Below are 18,563 nucleotides of genomic sequence, written 5' to 3' on the forward strand. Positions count from 1 at the left end.
CGCGGGCTCTAGAGTGCAGCCTTAGTAGTTGTGGTACATGGGCTTGGTGGCTCCGCGGCATGTGGGATCTTCCTGGACCAGGGCTCGAACCCGTGTCCCCTGCATTGGCAGGAGGAATCTTAACCACTGCTCCACCAGGGAAGCCCCAGAAGTCTGTTCTTTACTACAAAGTTTAAAATATAGATTTTTCAGTTTGGGAAAACAGAGAGTATAACTCAAAAGGATAATTACTCTGTGTACGTTAAATACGTCTTTGTGGAGAACACAGTGGTACACAGGCAACAACAGGACTCTAAACAAGTTGGGATCCAAAAGCCTGGTAAATACAATTGTTTAGAACTTGCTACAGATTTCTCCGTTAAAACATTCATAAATCACAACTAACATTTACTGTTTGTCCAGAGCTGTGCTAAGTGCTTACATCATTCTCTTACTCAGTCTGAACAACTCTATAAAGGGTGAACTCTTCTATTTCCCATTTACTGATGAGGAAACTGATGAATAGATTGATTAGGTAATTAGTGCAGGATCATATAGCTAGAAAGTGGCAGGGCAGAATCTGGACCCCAGCAAGTAGACTATTTCTAAAGTCTGCCTTAGCCTGAGCCTTAACCATCATGAATTTCGTCTCTTGATGGACAGGTCCAGAGGCTAGTCTATGTTGGAGTAGTAAAAGTAGTAATTACTAGGTAATAATAGTAAACTTAGTTATGGGACATAAATGTAAGCATAGAACAGGATAAGAAGAAACATTTTTTTTTTCTGGTAAGAAAAATCTAGGCATTGATTGAAAATATTTATAAGGCATGATTTACCTGTTCTATATTTCTAAAACAGATAAAACTTAAAATTTTCCATTTTCTTTCCCCTTAAACTCTTTTGAGTATGATGGTGAAAAAGAGACTCTTTCACATATCTTTTGATTTTACAGCATTTTTTTTTTACTAATTTTTACAAGCTAAAAAGAACTAATTCTTGGTTATATAAGCACTACTGTTATTTTCAAAAACTTGGATTTGTAAGAATATTAAATAATCAGAAGTAGCAAACAAATACTATTTATTTGGTAATTATCAGGGATTTTCTTCAGGTTTATAGACTTTCTAAATTTCAGTGATAGTCATTTTTGAAGGAAAATAGCCAGGGTTTCTTCTCCCTTATCATGTAAACTGTTTTGGTTCAAAATTACGTACTCTCCCTAGGTTCATCAGAACCATTTTTTTTCAATCCCATATACATGTGTTAGCATACGCTATTTGTTTTTCTCTTTCTGACTTACTTCACTCTGTATGACAGACTCTAGGTCCATCCACCTCAGGAATCAAGACGCAGATGTAGAGAATGGACTTGAGGACACGGGGAGGGGGAAGGGTAAGCTGGGACGAAGTGAGAGAGTGGCATGGACACATATACACTACCAAATGTAAAATAGATAGCTAGTGGGAAGCAGCTGCATAGCACAGGGAGATCAGCTTGGTGCTTTGTGACCACCTAGAGGGGTGGGATAGAGAGGGTGGGAGGGAGACACAAGAGGGAGGGAATATGGGGATATATATATACATATAGCTGATTCACTTTGTTATAAAGCAGAAACTAACACAACATTGTAAAGCAATTATACTCCAATAAAGATGTTAAAAAATAAACAAAAACAACATAGCAAAATTATGTACTGTCAGCTTCCAAACTGTTATATACACAAGCCAACTGAATAACAATGTATTTTCTGATCAGTATTTATTTCTATATTAACCTCAGTTTTGCTCTTTGCTCAGTGCAAACAGATCTAGACTATTTCTTCTTACAGTAATATGAATCTGTCTTACTACCTAAAGCTAACAGAAGAAGTGTATGTTTATACTTAAAAGACAAAAGAACAGTCTTTACTGAAAGCTCTTGGCTGAGCTAAATATGTACATAAGATTCTAAATAAAAGTACACTCTTTCCTTGGATGGCACATTTTCTTCTCCTTTATCATCTCAGACTTTCCCCTCAAAGCGAGGCTCCTTAACTTTTATGTGAACATGATTCCCAAAGTGCCAGAATTCCTCCTTAACAAGGTGATTGATTTCACTTATATCTAGCTAAATGTAGTGGGAGCTGGTTTTCTAGTGGTAGTGGTGATAGGTTATAGTGAGTCACCCTATTCCAACCAGCGCCCCTTGTGACCAATGGCATGTACTTGTGAGGTAATGGGTCAGAATTCAGGCTCCAGGCTGTGGTTGAGGCTGAGTTTTTCTGTTAAGGCAACGTTAACTGTTACTGGAATTCTACCCTAAAACTTGGCACCACTTTGCAACTGAATGTTTCTCAACGTTTACAGACCATTTTTAATGACATGCCCTCAAACTTGCTAAGTGAGATACATCAAGGAAGTATTGGGAGTCCTGGGGGTTCTCCCCTTGGTTGTCATCCATGGACTTCTTTTTTCTTTTTTAATATTTATTTATTTATTTTTGGCTGTGTTGGGTCTTAGTTGTGGCACGCAGGATCTTTCGTTGCAGCATGCAGGCTTCTCTCTAGTTGTGGCGTGCAAGCTCCAGAGCGCGCAGGCTCAGCAGTTGAGGTGCATGGGCTCAGTAGTTGTGGCAGGCTCCAGAGCATGTGGGCTCTGTAGTTGTGGCACAAGGCTCTCTAGTTGTGGTGCTTGGGCTCAGTAGTTGTGGCATGTGGGCTTAGCTGCCCCACAGCATGTGGGATCTTAGTTCCCTGACCAGGGATCGAACCCCCATCCCCTGCATTGGAAGTCGGATTCTTAACCACTGGATCGCCAGGAAGTCCCATCCATGGACTTCTTAAGATGGCGATACCTAAATGGACTCTTTAAGAATATGAAGTCAGCCTGGCCATTTAAGATGGGGGAAGGAAGTGCCATGGGGAGGAATACAAACATTCAAAGACACCAGGATAATGATACATTCAGAGAAATGCCAGTAGTTTGCTACAGCTGCAGGAGATAGGGAAGTATGGATGAATGGCAAGAAATGAAGCTTGAGTCTTGATGATAAAAGCATTTATTTGCAATTCTAAGATGTTAGGCTATATGTTAAAGGCAGTGGAGAATCACAGAAAGATTTGTATGTATGAACAGATGAACTATATGAAGAGATCCACTAAGTTTTTAGTGACAGGTTGAAAGAGAATAGGAAAACCAACCAGGAGTTATTATAATAATTCAGGTGAAAAACGATGAGGGCTTGAACTAAACAGCAATGGTATGGAGGCATGTGATCAGATGTGAGAGATTAAAAAAGAGAAAATCACAGTGACTGACATGTTAAGGGGTAGAGAGAAGGGCTGAATCAAGGGTGACTTTCAAGTTGCTAGTGTGGGTAGATGGTTGAAGTAAAGGATAATGAAGTAGGTTTAGGCTGGGCAGAGGATGAAGTGAAGCCAGTAGGGGGTAAAGGGACTGGATTATAGCACTTATAGGGCTGCTTATAGGCCCTATAGCTTATAGGGCTGTTAGCTTTCCATTTATTACATTTTCTCTAAAGAGAAAAATCATGATTTTAAAGGTCATTTTAGCTCTCTGTTAGTATAGAAGGTCTACTGTGTATTTCCAGAAGCAAAAAAGAGGTCACAGTCAATGTTAAAGATATTCCAATAAGTACCAAAATGGATTAGACCCATATGTTCAATTCACATTAAAGTATATGTCACAATCCATCTGCTTTTAAAGTGTGTCAGAAACAATTTCCAGAGCAAATGCCAAATATCCTGGAGATGCTTTAGTTCAAATGACCAATTATACCATTGTACTTGAACTGTTTGCTACTGAAATACATACTAAATGGAGATACATGTGGGAAATCTGTTCCTGCAGACTTCTAAAAAATTCTTAAATTTCATATTTTGAAAGATAAAATATGAGGAAAAGATTGTATATATGAGGGGAAAACTGCATACATTTTCTTGAAGGGCTGAGAGCCAAGAAAAATTCCGAAGTATACTGCTAGTACAGTATGAATGCCTGCATAGCTACCATAGCTAAATACATTGGGGTGAACTAAAATCCCAAACTGGAAAGACTCTTTATAAGTGTCTAGATACTTGCAAAGGAGACTAGTTCTGAATAATCCATTATGATATATTTTACTCAGGATGAGCTATGTAGCCAGGTTTGTCTGGATGGAGTAAATTACTGTCAAATTTCTGAGCCACAAATTTTCAGCATTTCTCAAAATTTTTTATATAAAACTCACACAAAACAATATCTAGTTTCTAATAACCATTACTGTGGACTTAGAGTTATTCTATTTATTTCCCCATCTGGCTCAACCTAGATCATGTAGAGTAAATTTCCTATACACTAAGGTCTTAAATAAAAAACTATAGATAATTCAAGAGAGAGAGAGAAAGAGAGAGAGAGAGAGAGAGAGAGAGAGAGAGAGAGAGATGGAGGGAAGGAGGGAGGGAGGGAGGAAAAAAGCATGGGAAGAAAAAGAGCACTGCTTCTTGAAGACACTACTGCTGTGCAACAAAACTGTCATCAAATTCTATCCCTTTTGCATATACAGATTCATCATCAATCTATTGAAACTACTCCTAAAATGTCTTAAGGCTAGTTTTAGTAGCATAGCATAGATTTTTCACTTTTTAAACATAGCAGAGACACTGTCTATGAAGGTGGTCTCCTCAACCATAAAACACTGTATAGGAAAAACATATAGAGCTTGAAATATTTTTATTATCACTGATAAACTCATCATCTTGGCAGTAATATCATTATATTAGAAGAATTACTTACTCAAGAAGATCTGGGTCTAGTCCTTCTGATATCATTTTGTTTCTTATTGCCATGACTGGAACACCCTAAGCAAAGAACACAAGATAATAATTCAATTATTAAATAGACCTCCTTCATAAAAACAGACAAATAAACCAATGGAACAGAATCAAAAGCCCAGAAATAAACCCAAGCAACAAATATTTGACAAGGGAGCCAAGAATACTCAATGGAGAAAACAGTCTCTTCAATAAATGGTGCTGGGAAAATTGGATATTCACACATAAAAGAATAAAACTTGACCCCTATATCTTGTACCACTCATAAAAATTAACTTGAAATGGATTAAAGACTTAAATGTAAGACCTGAAACTATGAAACTCCTAGAAGAAAACATAGAAAGAAAGCTCCTTGACATGGGTCTAGTAATGATATTATGGAAATCATACCTAAAGCATAAGAGACAAAGTAAAAAATAAACAAGTGAGACTACATCAAGCTACATGTAGCTACAAAGCTACACAGTAAAAGAAACCATCAAGAGAGTGGGAAAACTGGGCTTCCCTGGTGGTGCAGTGGTTAAGAATCCGCCTGCCAGTGCAGGTGACATGGGTTCGAGCCCTGGTATGGAAGATCCCACATGCCGTGGAGCAACTAAGCCCATGCGCCACAACTCCTGAGCCTGTGCACCTAGAGCCTGTGCTCTGCAACAAGAGAAGCCACCGCGATCAGAAGCCCACACACAGCAACGAAGAGTAGCCCCCACTCGCCGCAACCAGAGAAAGCCCGTGCACAGCAACAAAGACCCAATGCAGCCAAAACTAAAATAAATAAAATTTATTAAAATAAAAATAAATAAAATTTATTAAAAAAAAAGTGGGAAGACAACCTACGAAATGGGAAAAAATATTTGCAAACCATATATCTGGTAAGAGGTTAATATCCAAAATATATAAAGAACTCATACAACTCGAGCAAAAAACCAAATAATTCAATTAAAAAATGGGCAAAGAACCTGAAAAGACATTTTTCCGAAGACGATATATGAATGGCCAAGAGATACGTGAAAAGATGCTCAACATCACTAGTCACTAGGGAAACGTGAATTAAAATCACAATGAGATATCACCTCATGCCTGTTAGAATGGCCATGATCAAAAGACAAGAGATAACAAACACTGGCATGGATGTGGAGAAAAGAAAACCCTGCGCATTGTTTGTGAGATTGTAAATTGGTACAGCCACTGTGGAAAACGGTATGGAGTTTTCTCAAAAAATTAAAAATAGAACTACCATATGATTCAGCAATTCCAGTTCTGGGAGTATACCCAAAAAACCCAGAAACACCAACTTGAAAAGATGTCTGCATTCCCATATTCATAGCAGCACTATTTACAATAGCCGAGACATGGAAATAACCTAGGTGTCCACTGAAGGATGAATGGATAAAGAGTGTATATATACACAATGGAATATTATTCAGCCATAAAAAACAGGAAAATCCTACTGTTTGTGACAACATGGGTGGATCTTGAAGGCATAATGCTAGGTGAAATAAGTCAGACAGAGAAAGACAAATACTGTTTGATCTCGCTTATATATGGAATCTAAAAACAAAACAAAACAAAAAAAACAAACTCATAGAAAAAGAGATCACACTTGTGGTTGCCAGAGGCAGAGGGTGGGGGTAGGAGGAACAGGAGGAAGATGGTCAAAAGGTACAAACTTAGTTATAAAATAAGTAAGTACTGGGGATGTAATATACAACATGATGACTATAGATAACTTTTCCTTATATCATACAGCAGTGTTAACAGAGTAGATCCTGAGAGTTCTCATCACAGGTGAATTTTTTTTTCTTTTCTTTTTATTGTATCTATATGAGGTGATGGATGTTAACTAAACCTACTGTGGTAATCATTTCACAATATACGTGAAACAAACCATCATGCTGTACACCTTAAACTTTTCAGTGATGTATGTCAATTATTTCTCAATAAAACTGGAAAAAAATAAAAAATAGAAGCCAGGAAAAAAAGCCTCCTTTTAGATGGTTCATTATTTAAAATAGCTCTATTTTGCTTTTATATTAGTATGTGCATAGCACTTGAATAATCTAATAAGATACATTTTAACTGACTTAATGGAATTAGTGCTATCTAGTACCACATAAGCCCAGATTAAATCATTTGAGCTTATCTATTACTAATTCTGCTGGATAGAAGCCAGATATCATATTCTCACTCTTATATCACCAAAAGAAAGAAAACATTGATAAGTCAAATGATTAAGGCCTTGGCTGGGATGGTGTCATGAATACTTAACAATATGAATAAATGTCTTTTCAAATAAAGATTTCAGAGCTTTCTACTCTTAAGTATAGCTATGTCAATGTTCTTTTCATAAGTAAATGGTCCAATTTCACTTGGACACATTATGCAAAAAGGTCAAATAGAATTCAAGAACTCTCTTGGGATTATATTACACATCTTCTCTATACCAATACAAACACCATGTAATGATAATCCTAGAAGTGTATAAGTCACAAAAACATTGAGAACATGTGAATTTCAAAGTTCAGGATAAGAACATCAAAACAGTAAGAAGAGGATATGTCAGAAATAAATACAAATTTACTTGAAAAGGGGACTAATTTGATGTACAAATAAACATTTATTGAAAGCTCACTTATAAAGCTTTAAGGGGAGAAGATGCAATCAAGTCTCTCTGTCAACTCCTCCTCTTGCCCCAAAGATGAGGAAACACTAATCAGATGTGTTAAATTTGAGGACCTTGATTATACCACCTTCAGAAGTAAGTGGGGTCACCATGCTTTAAAAGGCTGTATACATGATTGGGACCCTCTCCCTCATATCTTTTCATCCCACGTGCAGAAAGGGTAAGCTGAGCCAGAGTCCACGTGGGAAAAAGCTCAATCACCTCTCTACGCTGTTGCATACTCTTCTCTTTGGCCCTCCCTTGTCACTAGCCAGGTGTGACATTTAGTTTTGAACCTAAGGTGCAGAAGAGGCCTTAGGAGCTCTGATGCTCCCATCCAATTTCGCAGAGCCCTACCCTGAAGTTTCTGCACTAACCCAGCTAAGGTTCCCTTGCTTTCTTCTGCAGTTGTCCATTGTCTGTTTTCTGGTCTCAGGGATCTTACAGGGTTAGAAATAAATTTACTGGGGTTAGCGGTAGAATTCTGATATAACAATCCCACACCTCAATGTTTAACACCACAATGGCAGCACAGTGCTTTATGCTGAGAAAATAACAACATAATCAGCCCCTGCCCTCAGAGAGTACAGTCTAATAGATCTGTTAAAAAGATGATCACAATACAGTCATAAAATTGATAACAGAGACCTGCATAATGGGCAAGGTTAGACCCAAGGAAAGGCAGACTGAGCTGAGGACCAGCAAAGAATTTGCTGAGGTGAGTTTTGAAGAGGGGATATGAGCTTATTTAAAATAAAAACCACAGGGCTTCCCTGGTGGCGCAGTGGTTGAGAGTCCGCCTGCCGATGCAGGGGACACGGGTTCGTGCCCCAGTCTGGGAAGATCCCACATGCCGCGGAGCGGCTGGGCCCGTGAGCCACGGCCGCTGAGCCTGTGTATCAGGAGCCTGTGCTCCACAACGGGAGAGGCCACAACAGTGAGAGGCTCGCGTACCGCAAAACAAACAAACAAACAAACAAAAAAACCCCACAAAGGCTCAGAAACATACATATAAATTTTCAAATAATCTATCCATACATAAACTTGTTTCAAAAATATTTTAAAGAACAAATATATACTTGTCCAGCTATTTCCCTCCAAAATGCTGATTTTATCTTACATTTCATCCAATAAATCTGTGTTTGATATACAGGCAAGTATATATAAAAAATATGAGTCAAATGGATTATAAATTCAATATGCAGAGCTTTCAAAATTAATGACCATGTATCTCTCATAGAAATGTTACAGATCTTGCCAAATTAAGTTCAGCTTATTAACTACAATCCTCATTTTAAAAATCAGAAAATGTATTAAAAATTTAATCCTCACAAAAAAAAAAGCCCCAGAAAGACTGTTGTAGAAAGTCATAAGATGCCTTCTACAACCATAATCTCTGATTTTGGCTATGGAGGAGAAAAAGTCAAAGTTCTCTACAGCTTGCTAGGTTACAGGAGGTTGGGAAAGCAAAGGCTTTTTTGTTTTTCAAATTCACGGGTTACCCGGAAGACTCTCTCCTGAAAGAGGCAAGGCTGTCATTTACAGGCCCATCTATGCATTCATTTTCATAACTGTTATGTTTTATATTATAAATTGGTAAAATATAATGTTAAGACTCCGATAACAAGACACTTTATATTTTTAACATCTTTATTGGAGTATAATTGCTTTACAATGGTGTGTTAGTTTCTGCTGTATAAGAAAGTAAATCAGCTATATGTATACATATATCCCCATATCCCCTCCCTCTTGCTTCTGCCTCCCACCCTCCCTGTGCTATGCGGCTACTTCCCACTAGCTATATATTTTACATTTGGTAGTGTTTATATGTCAATGCTACTCTCTCACTTTGTTCCAGCTTACCCTTCCCCCTCCCCGTGTCCTCAAGTTCGTTCTCTATGTCTGCGAACAAGAGACACTTTAAATGCAACCTAAATACTAGATGGATGAAAATAAATGCATCATCATAGAATTCTCTTGAAAACCATACTTCTGAAAGCAATACTGTTCCATGGGGCAATCTTTAATGTATTCTGAAAAGTGAAATATGGTAGGTTAAGAAGACAGAGAAGCTAGAAGATAAAACTTTGGATCTTTCGTTAGCTTATGAGGTTTAAGGATAAATGAACGATAGAAAAAAAGCAATTACTTGTTTTGGGGCATCCAGCATGAACAGACTCTTACATTTGGAATAAAGTAAGCACAAGATCACAATTTGCACCACTTTAAAAATATATTATCTGGAGCTAAGACTTGAAAGATTTTGAAATAAAATGTACTTAATAATAACTTTGTAATAAAAATTATTTAATTTTAATAGTAGAGGAGAAAGCTGACTACTTGAACTACAAGGTTGGAAATTTTTACTTGATAATTAAACGTCACTCAACTCTTTAGTATAACAGGGAAAGTTAGGAGTTTGAAACATTTCATTAAAAAAACTCTGAAGTGCTAGGGAGAAATGGGAAAAAGAGCAGAGTTAAGGTCATACTTTAAAAAGACCTCTCAGGGCTTTCCTGGTGGTGCAGTGGTTGAGAGTCCACCTGGCAATGCAGGGGACACGGGTTCGTGCCCTGGTCCGGGAAGATCCCACATGCCGCGGAGCGGCTGGGCCCGTGAGCCATGGCCACTGAGCCTGCGCATCCGGAGCCTGTGCTCCGCAACGGGAGAGGTCACTAAAAAAAAGACCTCTCAGTTTTTATTAACTATGGTTTGATGGTATAAGGTCTTTCGACAAACTCAACTATGTGATTTATTTATTATGCTTTAGCATAATCCACAGGATATCATTGGAAAGGTTATATAAATAAGTTATGAAGCCGAGAAAACAGAAGGGAGGAGAAGTGAGAATTGAAAAAAGTTTCCTAAAATATAGCAGAGAAAGTGGTATGGGGTTGGAGAGGGGGAGGCAGTAGGTGGGAAGGGAGAACTGAGGAACAGGGAAGTTGGTGAAATTTGATAAGCTTCCTATTTTATCATTAGTTTCATGGAATTGGTTACAGTATAAGAATAAGAGAAGCCTGAATCTGTAACCTCCATATTTTATCCTTAGTTTCATGAAGCTGGTTACATCACAAGAATACAGATACTACTAAAGTTTGGTGAGTCTTTAGTCATTTCTGTATATGAATACAGATAAAGGAAAATACATATAACTATAATATCTTACCCTATTAAAGACTTTACTATTATCATCACCTTAATACAAATCTGATTAAAAGCTCAATACAAAAATCATTTGGCCTATGTTCCAAAGGACACATTCCAAAGAGATTTGCTGCTATGTTTCCAGAGATGTTGCTTAGAAAATTTGTTGTTTTGCTATATTCTTCCTTAGAGGTTAAGAAACGGAGTCTGGTTTGTTAAACATCAAAAAGAAGTGTCCAATTTCTGATCTCCAAGAGACAAAGCTACTGGTGGTCTAAGGAGGACATGAGAGACCTCAAAACTGAAGTCTACTGAACTGTGGGATTATTTTTGGCAAGTGATAATGGCAGTTTGTCCAACATAAGTAATGAAGAAGAGAGAAGGCAGCCGTAAGTCTGATGTTCCAAAAAATCATGTCTGTATTTGCGTCACTGGAGAAAGTGTGTAAAGAAGCCACACTAAAGAAATTACGATGGCAACACTAATAGTTAAACACTACTTTCTTATATCACAAAAACTGTTGGAGGCTTATAGGACTGCCAATATTTACATTTATTTGTTATTATGTTAATGAAAGCCAAGATACTAAATTCCTTTATAAATCATGTTGAAATTCTCCTAAAGTTTTAGATTAGAAGGGGAAAAAAACCCTCTTACTCAATCTAATAGAAATGACTTCCCTTTTTAAAAATAAATACTCCGGAGGTTCCTTAAAAAACTAAATATAGAACCACCATACGACCCAGCAATCCCACTACTGGGCATATACCCTGAGAAAACCATAATTCAAAAAGAGTCATGTACCACAATGTTCACTGCAGCTCTACCTACAATAGCCAGGACATGGAAGCAACCTAAGTGTCCACTGACAGATGAATGGATAAAGAAGATGTGGCACATATATACAATGGAATATTACTCAGCCATAAAAGGAAACAAAATTGAGTTACTTGCAGTGAGGTGGATGGACCTAGGGTCTCATACAGAGTGAAGTAAGTCAGAAAGAGAAAAACAAATACCGTATCTTAACACATATGTATGGAATCTAAAAAAAAAATAATGGCTCTGAAGAACCTAGGGGCAGGATGGGAATAAAGATGCAGACCTACTAGAGAATGGACTTGAGGACACGAGGAGGCGGAAGGGTAAGCTGGGACAAAGTGAGAGAGTGGCATGGACATATATACACTACCAAATGTAAAACCGATAGCTGGTGGGAAGCAGCCACATAGCACAGGGAGATCAGCTCTGTGCTTTGAGACCACCTAGAGGGGTGGGATAGGGAGGGTGGGAGGGAGGGAGATGCAAGAGGGAAGAGATATGGGGACATATGTATATGTATAGCTGATTCACTTTGTTATACAGCAGAAACTAACACGCCATGGTAAAGCAATTATACTCCAATAAAGACGTTTAAAAAAAAAAAGATGTGGCACATATATACAATGGAATATTACTCAGCCATAAAAAGAAACAAGGGATTCCCTGGTGGCGCAGTGGTTAACAATCCGCCTGCCAATGCAGGGGACACGGGTTCGAGCCCTGGTCCAGGAAGATCCCACATGCCACGGAGCAACTAAGCCCGTGTGCCACAACTACTGAGCCTGAGCTCTAGAGCCTGTGAGCCACAACTACTGAGCCTGCGTGCCACAACTACTGAAGCCCACGCACCTAGAGCCCGTGCTCCACAACAAGAGAAGCCACCGCGATGAGAAGCACGCGCACCACAATGAAGAGCAGCCCCTGCTCGCGGCAACTAGAGAAAGCCCGTGCACAGCAATGAAGACCCAACATAGCCAAAAATAAAAATAAAAAAAATAAATTTATTAAAAAAAAAAAGAAACGAAATTGAATTGTTTGTAGTGAGGTGGATGGACCTAGAGTCTGTCATACAGAGTGAAGTAAGTCAGAAAGAGAAAAACAAATAGCGTATGCTAACACATATATATGGATCTAAAAACAAAAAAAAGGTTCTGAAGAACCTAGGGGCAGGACAGGAATAAAGACACAGATGTAGAGAATGGACTTGAGGACATGGGGAGGGGGAAGGGTAAGCTGGGACGAAGTGAGAGAGTGGCATGGACATATATATGCTACCAAAGTAAAATAGATAGCTAGTGGGAAGCAGTCACATAGCACAGGGAGATCAGCTCTGGGCTTTGTGACCACCTAGAGGGGTGGATAGGGAGGGTGGGAGGGAGGCGCAAGAGGGAGGGGATATGGGGACATATGTACACATACAGCAGATTCACTCTGTTATAAAGCAGAAACTAACACACCATTGTAAAGCAATTATACTCCAATAAAGATGTTAAAAAAAATAATACTCCTTATATGTTCAAGTTTTTTCCTCTCAGTTTATGAGCTTGAATCACAATACAGTTATGAAAGATGGAAAATATGAAGTTTTTTTCCCTACTTAGGTAAACAATAAAGAAAAGATCTATTGAGTTGGTAGGTGGATAGTACTTTTTTTATTTGAAGGAAGAAAGAATAAGTAGGAATTGAAAAGATGTTCTGGGCTGGAAAAAAGCAGCCAGTCCTCCAATCAGGCTTCGTTTACATTTTAACTTAGTGAAATGGACTCAACCATTTCTTTGCCTTCTGATTTTCAACAGTGCTATATTTAAAATACCTATATTGCATTTTATGAATCATATTAGTAAGGTGTTATATTTAGAATAAAATCTTCAGGTGAAATAATCTATATAATAGATAATAAATGTTTACTGAACAATCATAACAAAAACAATCACATGTTCAATTATCTCCTGGAAGCTTTACATGAAGGGATACAAAATTAATTTAAATAAACCTCTTAATCACTGTAAAGTGGATGATGGCTACCTAAAAAAAAAGGGAAGCTTTATTTCTAATGACTTGTACAGATTTAGAAAATGCTATACTCTGATATTACAATATCAGATACTGTTGCCACCAAGGTCATTAATTTGAACCTAAATATGTGGGCAAAAAAGAAGCTCACAAATCTTGACTAGCACTATATACAGTGGTTTCTATGGAGCTAATAGTAAATTATTCCTTTTTCAATGATTATCTCAAGAGATTAGTATCCCAGTGAGAAAGTATTTCTCACTGACTGCCCATCAGATATCTTTAAAGATGTAAGAACAAATCACATGATAAAATGGACAAAAATGACACTGGCCATGATGGTCAGGGCCCAGGCAGTTACTATTACTTTATTCATAAAATAAATACATGTTAGCAGTTCCATCTGTGCCTTTTAGAAATGGGAACTAAAGTTAACCTAAATGCTTATCAAGAAAAACCCTTAAAGAAATTATTTCAGAAAGTGAGGGATCGGGCTTCCCTGGTGGCGCAGTGATTGAGAGTCCGCCTGCCGATGCAGGGGACACGGGTTCGTGCCCCGGTCCGGGAAGATCCCACATGCCGCAGAGTGGCTGGGCCCGTGAGCCATGGCCGCTGAGCCTGCGCGTCCGGAGCCTGTGCTCCGCAACAGGAGAGGCCACAACAGTGAGAGGCCCGCGTACCACAAAAAAAAAAAAAAAAAAAGTGAGGGATCTATTGTCATGAGACAATTCAAAATACAGCTGTATCAATTTCCCCATGTGGTCATTTTTCCCCTGGATATTACTTTAACATGATAAATATTAGGTGTAATGACCAAAAAAGTGCATGGTGTTTTCTTTGTAGCTACTCAAATATTTGTTAATTTCAGAGTAATTTGGTGCTGTGGAAGACCCATTTTCCTCCCTTCATTATAAAGCAAAGATAATATCTAAAATTTAAAGTCTTGCTATGATAGGTTAATTAATGCTAGAACTCCATTATAAACATGTCAGTTACACTATAGCTTTGCTACCCCTCATTTCACTCAAATGATATTTGTTCTCTGAAATATGTATTAACAGAATTTTCTAAATTTAATTATACTTTTACTTTCCAGGAATAAAAACTTTAAAAGAATTTCTATAGCAAATCATTTTGGAATTTGCTACTTAAATTAAAAGTATCAATGTAATAAATTCAGATGGAATCTTGTTCAGTTTTTGAAAACATTATTATTATATGTGTCTATTAAAGAGGACTTAATGAAATATCTGCAAATATGGTAATAAAAGCTATACATAATAGAATTCTTAGTATTTAACTATAAGGATGATTCTACTGATCAAAACCACAGAATATTTACTTTTGAAGTAGTCTTCTGACAGTGGTAATGTGTTTGAACTGGTGTGTTATGAGTCTTTCATTAAATGCTCTTAGGGATCCATAGGGACCTACTCAAAGAGAGATGACCAAGACTGGGCATTACATGTGGGTTCAGAACCACAATGAAGGGCAATGAATGAATGGGTCATCAGCACATGGTCTAACCAATAAACTGAATAAAAGTCATTTGTGAACTTGGGCTAGGAAAAGAACAAGAAAAGAAAAGTTAGGATGCTGCCGTACATTATGAAAAACTTTGGTAAGATATATTTACGTCTGGAGATTTTTTTTTAAATTGCAGTATTAAGATAAATACAAAAGATGTAGATATCCTCTGGTAGAGGAATAGATAATTTTCATTCATTTTCTCCCAATAAAATTCAATATTTTGAAATGTACTTTTTTTTAAACATACAGTTAACATACTAGCATTTTCTCCAAACTGTAAAATAATACCAAAAGATTAACTTACAAATGATGTTGTGATCCATTCAAAACAAATTATCTTCTGTACCAGGCCTCCACCCCGTTACGAATGCTTTCACTGAGATCCTTGTCAGAATATGGTGCTAAAATGTCTTCCTCAAGTTGATGGTCTTTAAAACCTCTAAGACACTTCTCTCCCACCTGAGGTGAGCCCACTTCCTTACTATAGCTCATTTGCTTCTCTGGTCTTTACTTTTTCTCCCATTAATTTACACAATCTTAGACAGACTAATTTATAGTTAAGGTGAGAATCACAATATTCCTAAAAAGAGTAAATCTAATGAAGTAACTACTTAATTTACATTACTATTATTCCTCCTCACCAATCTGTAAAACTTTTATGTGAGGGCCCTTATTTCTGGCAAAGGTGGTCAGTAGGAAAAAAAAATAGAAGGGCACTGAAAAATCAAAGTTGGGTAACTAAAATTTTATAGTCGGTTTCAGAGTAAAAGAACTATACCGCACGTTTCAGCAAGTATAAAAACTGTCATTGTTAGCAATCTTCAAAAGCTTCCTTATGAACTTTAATAGTGATGTACTGTTCCTTTTGTCACAACTTCTATCATAAGAGTTAAGGAGTTGTTTAAATTAGTTGGAATGAAAGATATGAAGTCAAAAGATAAAAATATTTTTCTGCTAAATCCCCTGGTCTTTATTGGTTCCCATTTTATGTATCAGTTAAATGAAATTCCTATTAAATTCAAAACTACCTTAAGCTTGCCCTCTAAAAGTTCTCTCCCCTGTATTTGATTGCTTACTTCTACTCCTTTTTCTTTCTTTTGTGGGGAGAAGTGCATAGAGTTATGATGTTATAATGAATTTAAGGCAGATGAAGTAAATTTTTTTTGGCACTTAGCAAAATAAATAAACTGAAATAAATAATTAAATGTTTCAGCTTGAAAGGACTGTTTCAGTTAAACTGTCCCACACATTATCTAAATTACTTTATATATGATACTGATGATTCAAAAATATGATATGGAGAATAAATTCCTAAAGAAATATAATCTCTTCATACACAGTTTTAAGAAAAACTGATTTGACAAATTTAGCAACCTAAATTTATTACCTTATGAATTATTTTTAAAAGAAGATTATTTTGTGCCTGAATTCTCTTATGTTGCACTTACTCCTCCTTTAAATTTTGTTTTATTTAAATTAATTTAAATGATCTGATAGATTACTAAATATCAAAGAATTCATACAGCAACCAAATATCCCCCTACAACTCAAGAGAGACTGGCATCTGTGTACACTGGCTTGTTGATGTATGACCATTCATCAAATATGACTGAGAATTCTAAACCCTCCTGAAGTTCACAGTTCAAAATATGTATATATTTTCCAGAGGTTATAAGCACCATAAATAAAAACAGTTATGGTTAAACAACTAGTTCCTATAAACAAATTATTCAAATCAATACTTGCATGGCAGGACTTCCCTTACGGTCCAGTGGTTAAGAATCCGCTTTCCAATGCAGGGGACGCAGGTTTGATCCCTGGTCGGGTAACCAAGATCCCACATGCCACATGCAGCCCGTATGCCACAACTACTGAGCCCGTGTGCTCTACAGCCCATGCACCACAACTAGAGGGAAGCCTGCACGCTGCAACAAAGAGCCCATGCGCCGCAACAAAGACCCGACGCAGCCAAATAATAAAAGAGGTGCAAAGAAACAAAAAAAATTACTTTCATGGCAATTGAATGCCACACAAGGATAGCTATAATGGAAAATATGCAAGCATTAAAATATTCTGAGCTGTATGATTATGGCAAAAGTGGTATTAGTGAAGAAAATGTGAGGAATACATAAGCATCAAGGCAGGTGCATATCATATTACCAAATGGATATTGACAACCATCTAACTTTGTAGGGTCTGCCCACTACGTGTTTTCCCTTCAGTGTTCTAAGGAAAACAAGAAATCAAGAAAACAAATACACCAGGAAAGCAAGAAATTTAAAACCTGAATTTAGCAATATTATTGTTTACTGTTCTCTAACAAAAATATATGAGAAAAATAAAATAAGGAATAAACAAAAGGGTAAGTACGTCATAAAGCAATACTTCTTAACCTTAAATGTGTACATGGTATGACTGGTTCTGGCCTCCCTAACTTTCAATTTCAAGGGAACTTGGGAAGGATTCAAAAGGAAGCCATAATACTGAAAAATCATAATCTGGAAAACTGGCATAATAATTCTTTACACATGGTTTCCTTAGAGGTTAGTACACTGACTTTAGCAGAGAATAAGTAACTTGGGTAGTTTTTGTTTTGTTTTTTTTTTGTTTGTTTTTTGCCAAAGATACAACAAAAAGTACCCGTTTCTAGGTTTTCCAGATACTCAGGCTATGGCAAAGCATAGGCTGTTACCTCAAGGGCTCTCAATTGGCAGCTAACTGTCACTGTTTTCTGCCTTAGGGCAGAAAATCTCTATCCAATCCTTCTTGCATTTGATGCAAGATAGAATGTAGAGGAAGCAGGATAACTGTGGTCACTTGAGCTCCACCTATGCCAACTCAAAGTTACTACTCATGCAGTTTACCATTCTGCTAAGCTTTGCTTCTCTCTTTTATAGTCAAATGGAAATGGAAGTGAGAAGGATAAAGTATTTTCCCTTTTCAATTTTCAAAGCTGGCTAAATTACACAACTAATTAAGTAGACATATGTTCGCCTGTATCTTTTCTTTATCTACATTCGTATGTGTGGGAAATCAATCATTGTACATGCTAGCTTTTACCTTCAATGAACAGTGTGATGTTAAAATACCAGAGGAAATTGTCTGCCCCCAAACCTTTATGTAATCAAAAAATACTGACCTTGATACTGGTTAGTAAACTTTAGCTATTATAAACAAAACACATATTAAAATACCTACAGAATTAAAAATAAAAATTAAAAATAGCATATAATTGTTAAACTAAATCTGCACCAGTGTTTTCCATAGCTCTGACTATATATGAACCAGTAGCTCCTCCTTTTGACTATACTGCCAATCACTGATGAGGAACCTACCGTGGAACTCCATGGGAAGTCACATGTGGGTCATGTCCCAAACAAGGTTTTAAAGCCTTTAATTACTCTTAAAAAACTATACCTTATCTAAAGAGTACTCTACTTCATACTTGATTAGTTTCCCCAGGTCCAAGGTATATAATTTCTTGATGAACATCTTTAATAATCAGTTGAAGATTCTTTCCTTAGGTAATGGAACTCACATTTCCCCAGGCCAACATCCATTGCTGGCAACAGATGCATCAGAACCACCAGAACCAAGATTATT

The 18,563-nt window shown here is 37.1% G+C and overlaps 1 protein-coding gene across 1 annotated transcript in view; it reads right to left on the bottom strand.

The window, feature by feature from the left end:
- Window positions 1-18,563, bottom strand: part of WASHC3 (WASH complex subunit 3) — a 51,705-nt gene that overhangs the window by 9,947 nt on the left and 23,195 nt on the right. The window contains exon 6 of the mRNA XM_060025481.1: window positions 4,752-4,816. Within this exon, the coding sequence (XP_059881464.1) occupies window positions 4,752-4,816 (65 nt within the window). The remainder of the gene's footprint in view (window positions 1-4,751; window positions 4,817-18,563) is intronic.

This window comes from Delphinus delphis, chromosome 11 (genome assembly GCF_949987515.2).
Source record: "Delphinus delphis chromosome 11, mDelDel1.2, whole genome shotgun sequence".
NCBI classification, from domain to species: Eukaryota; Metazoa; Chordata; class Mammalia; order Artiodactyla; family Delphinidae; genus Delphinus; species Delphinus delphis.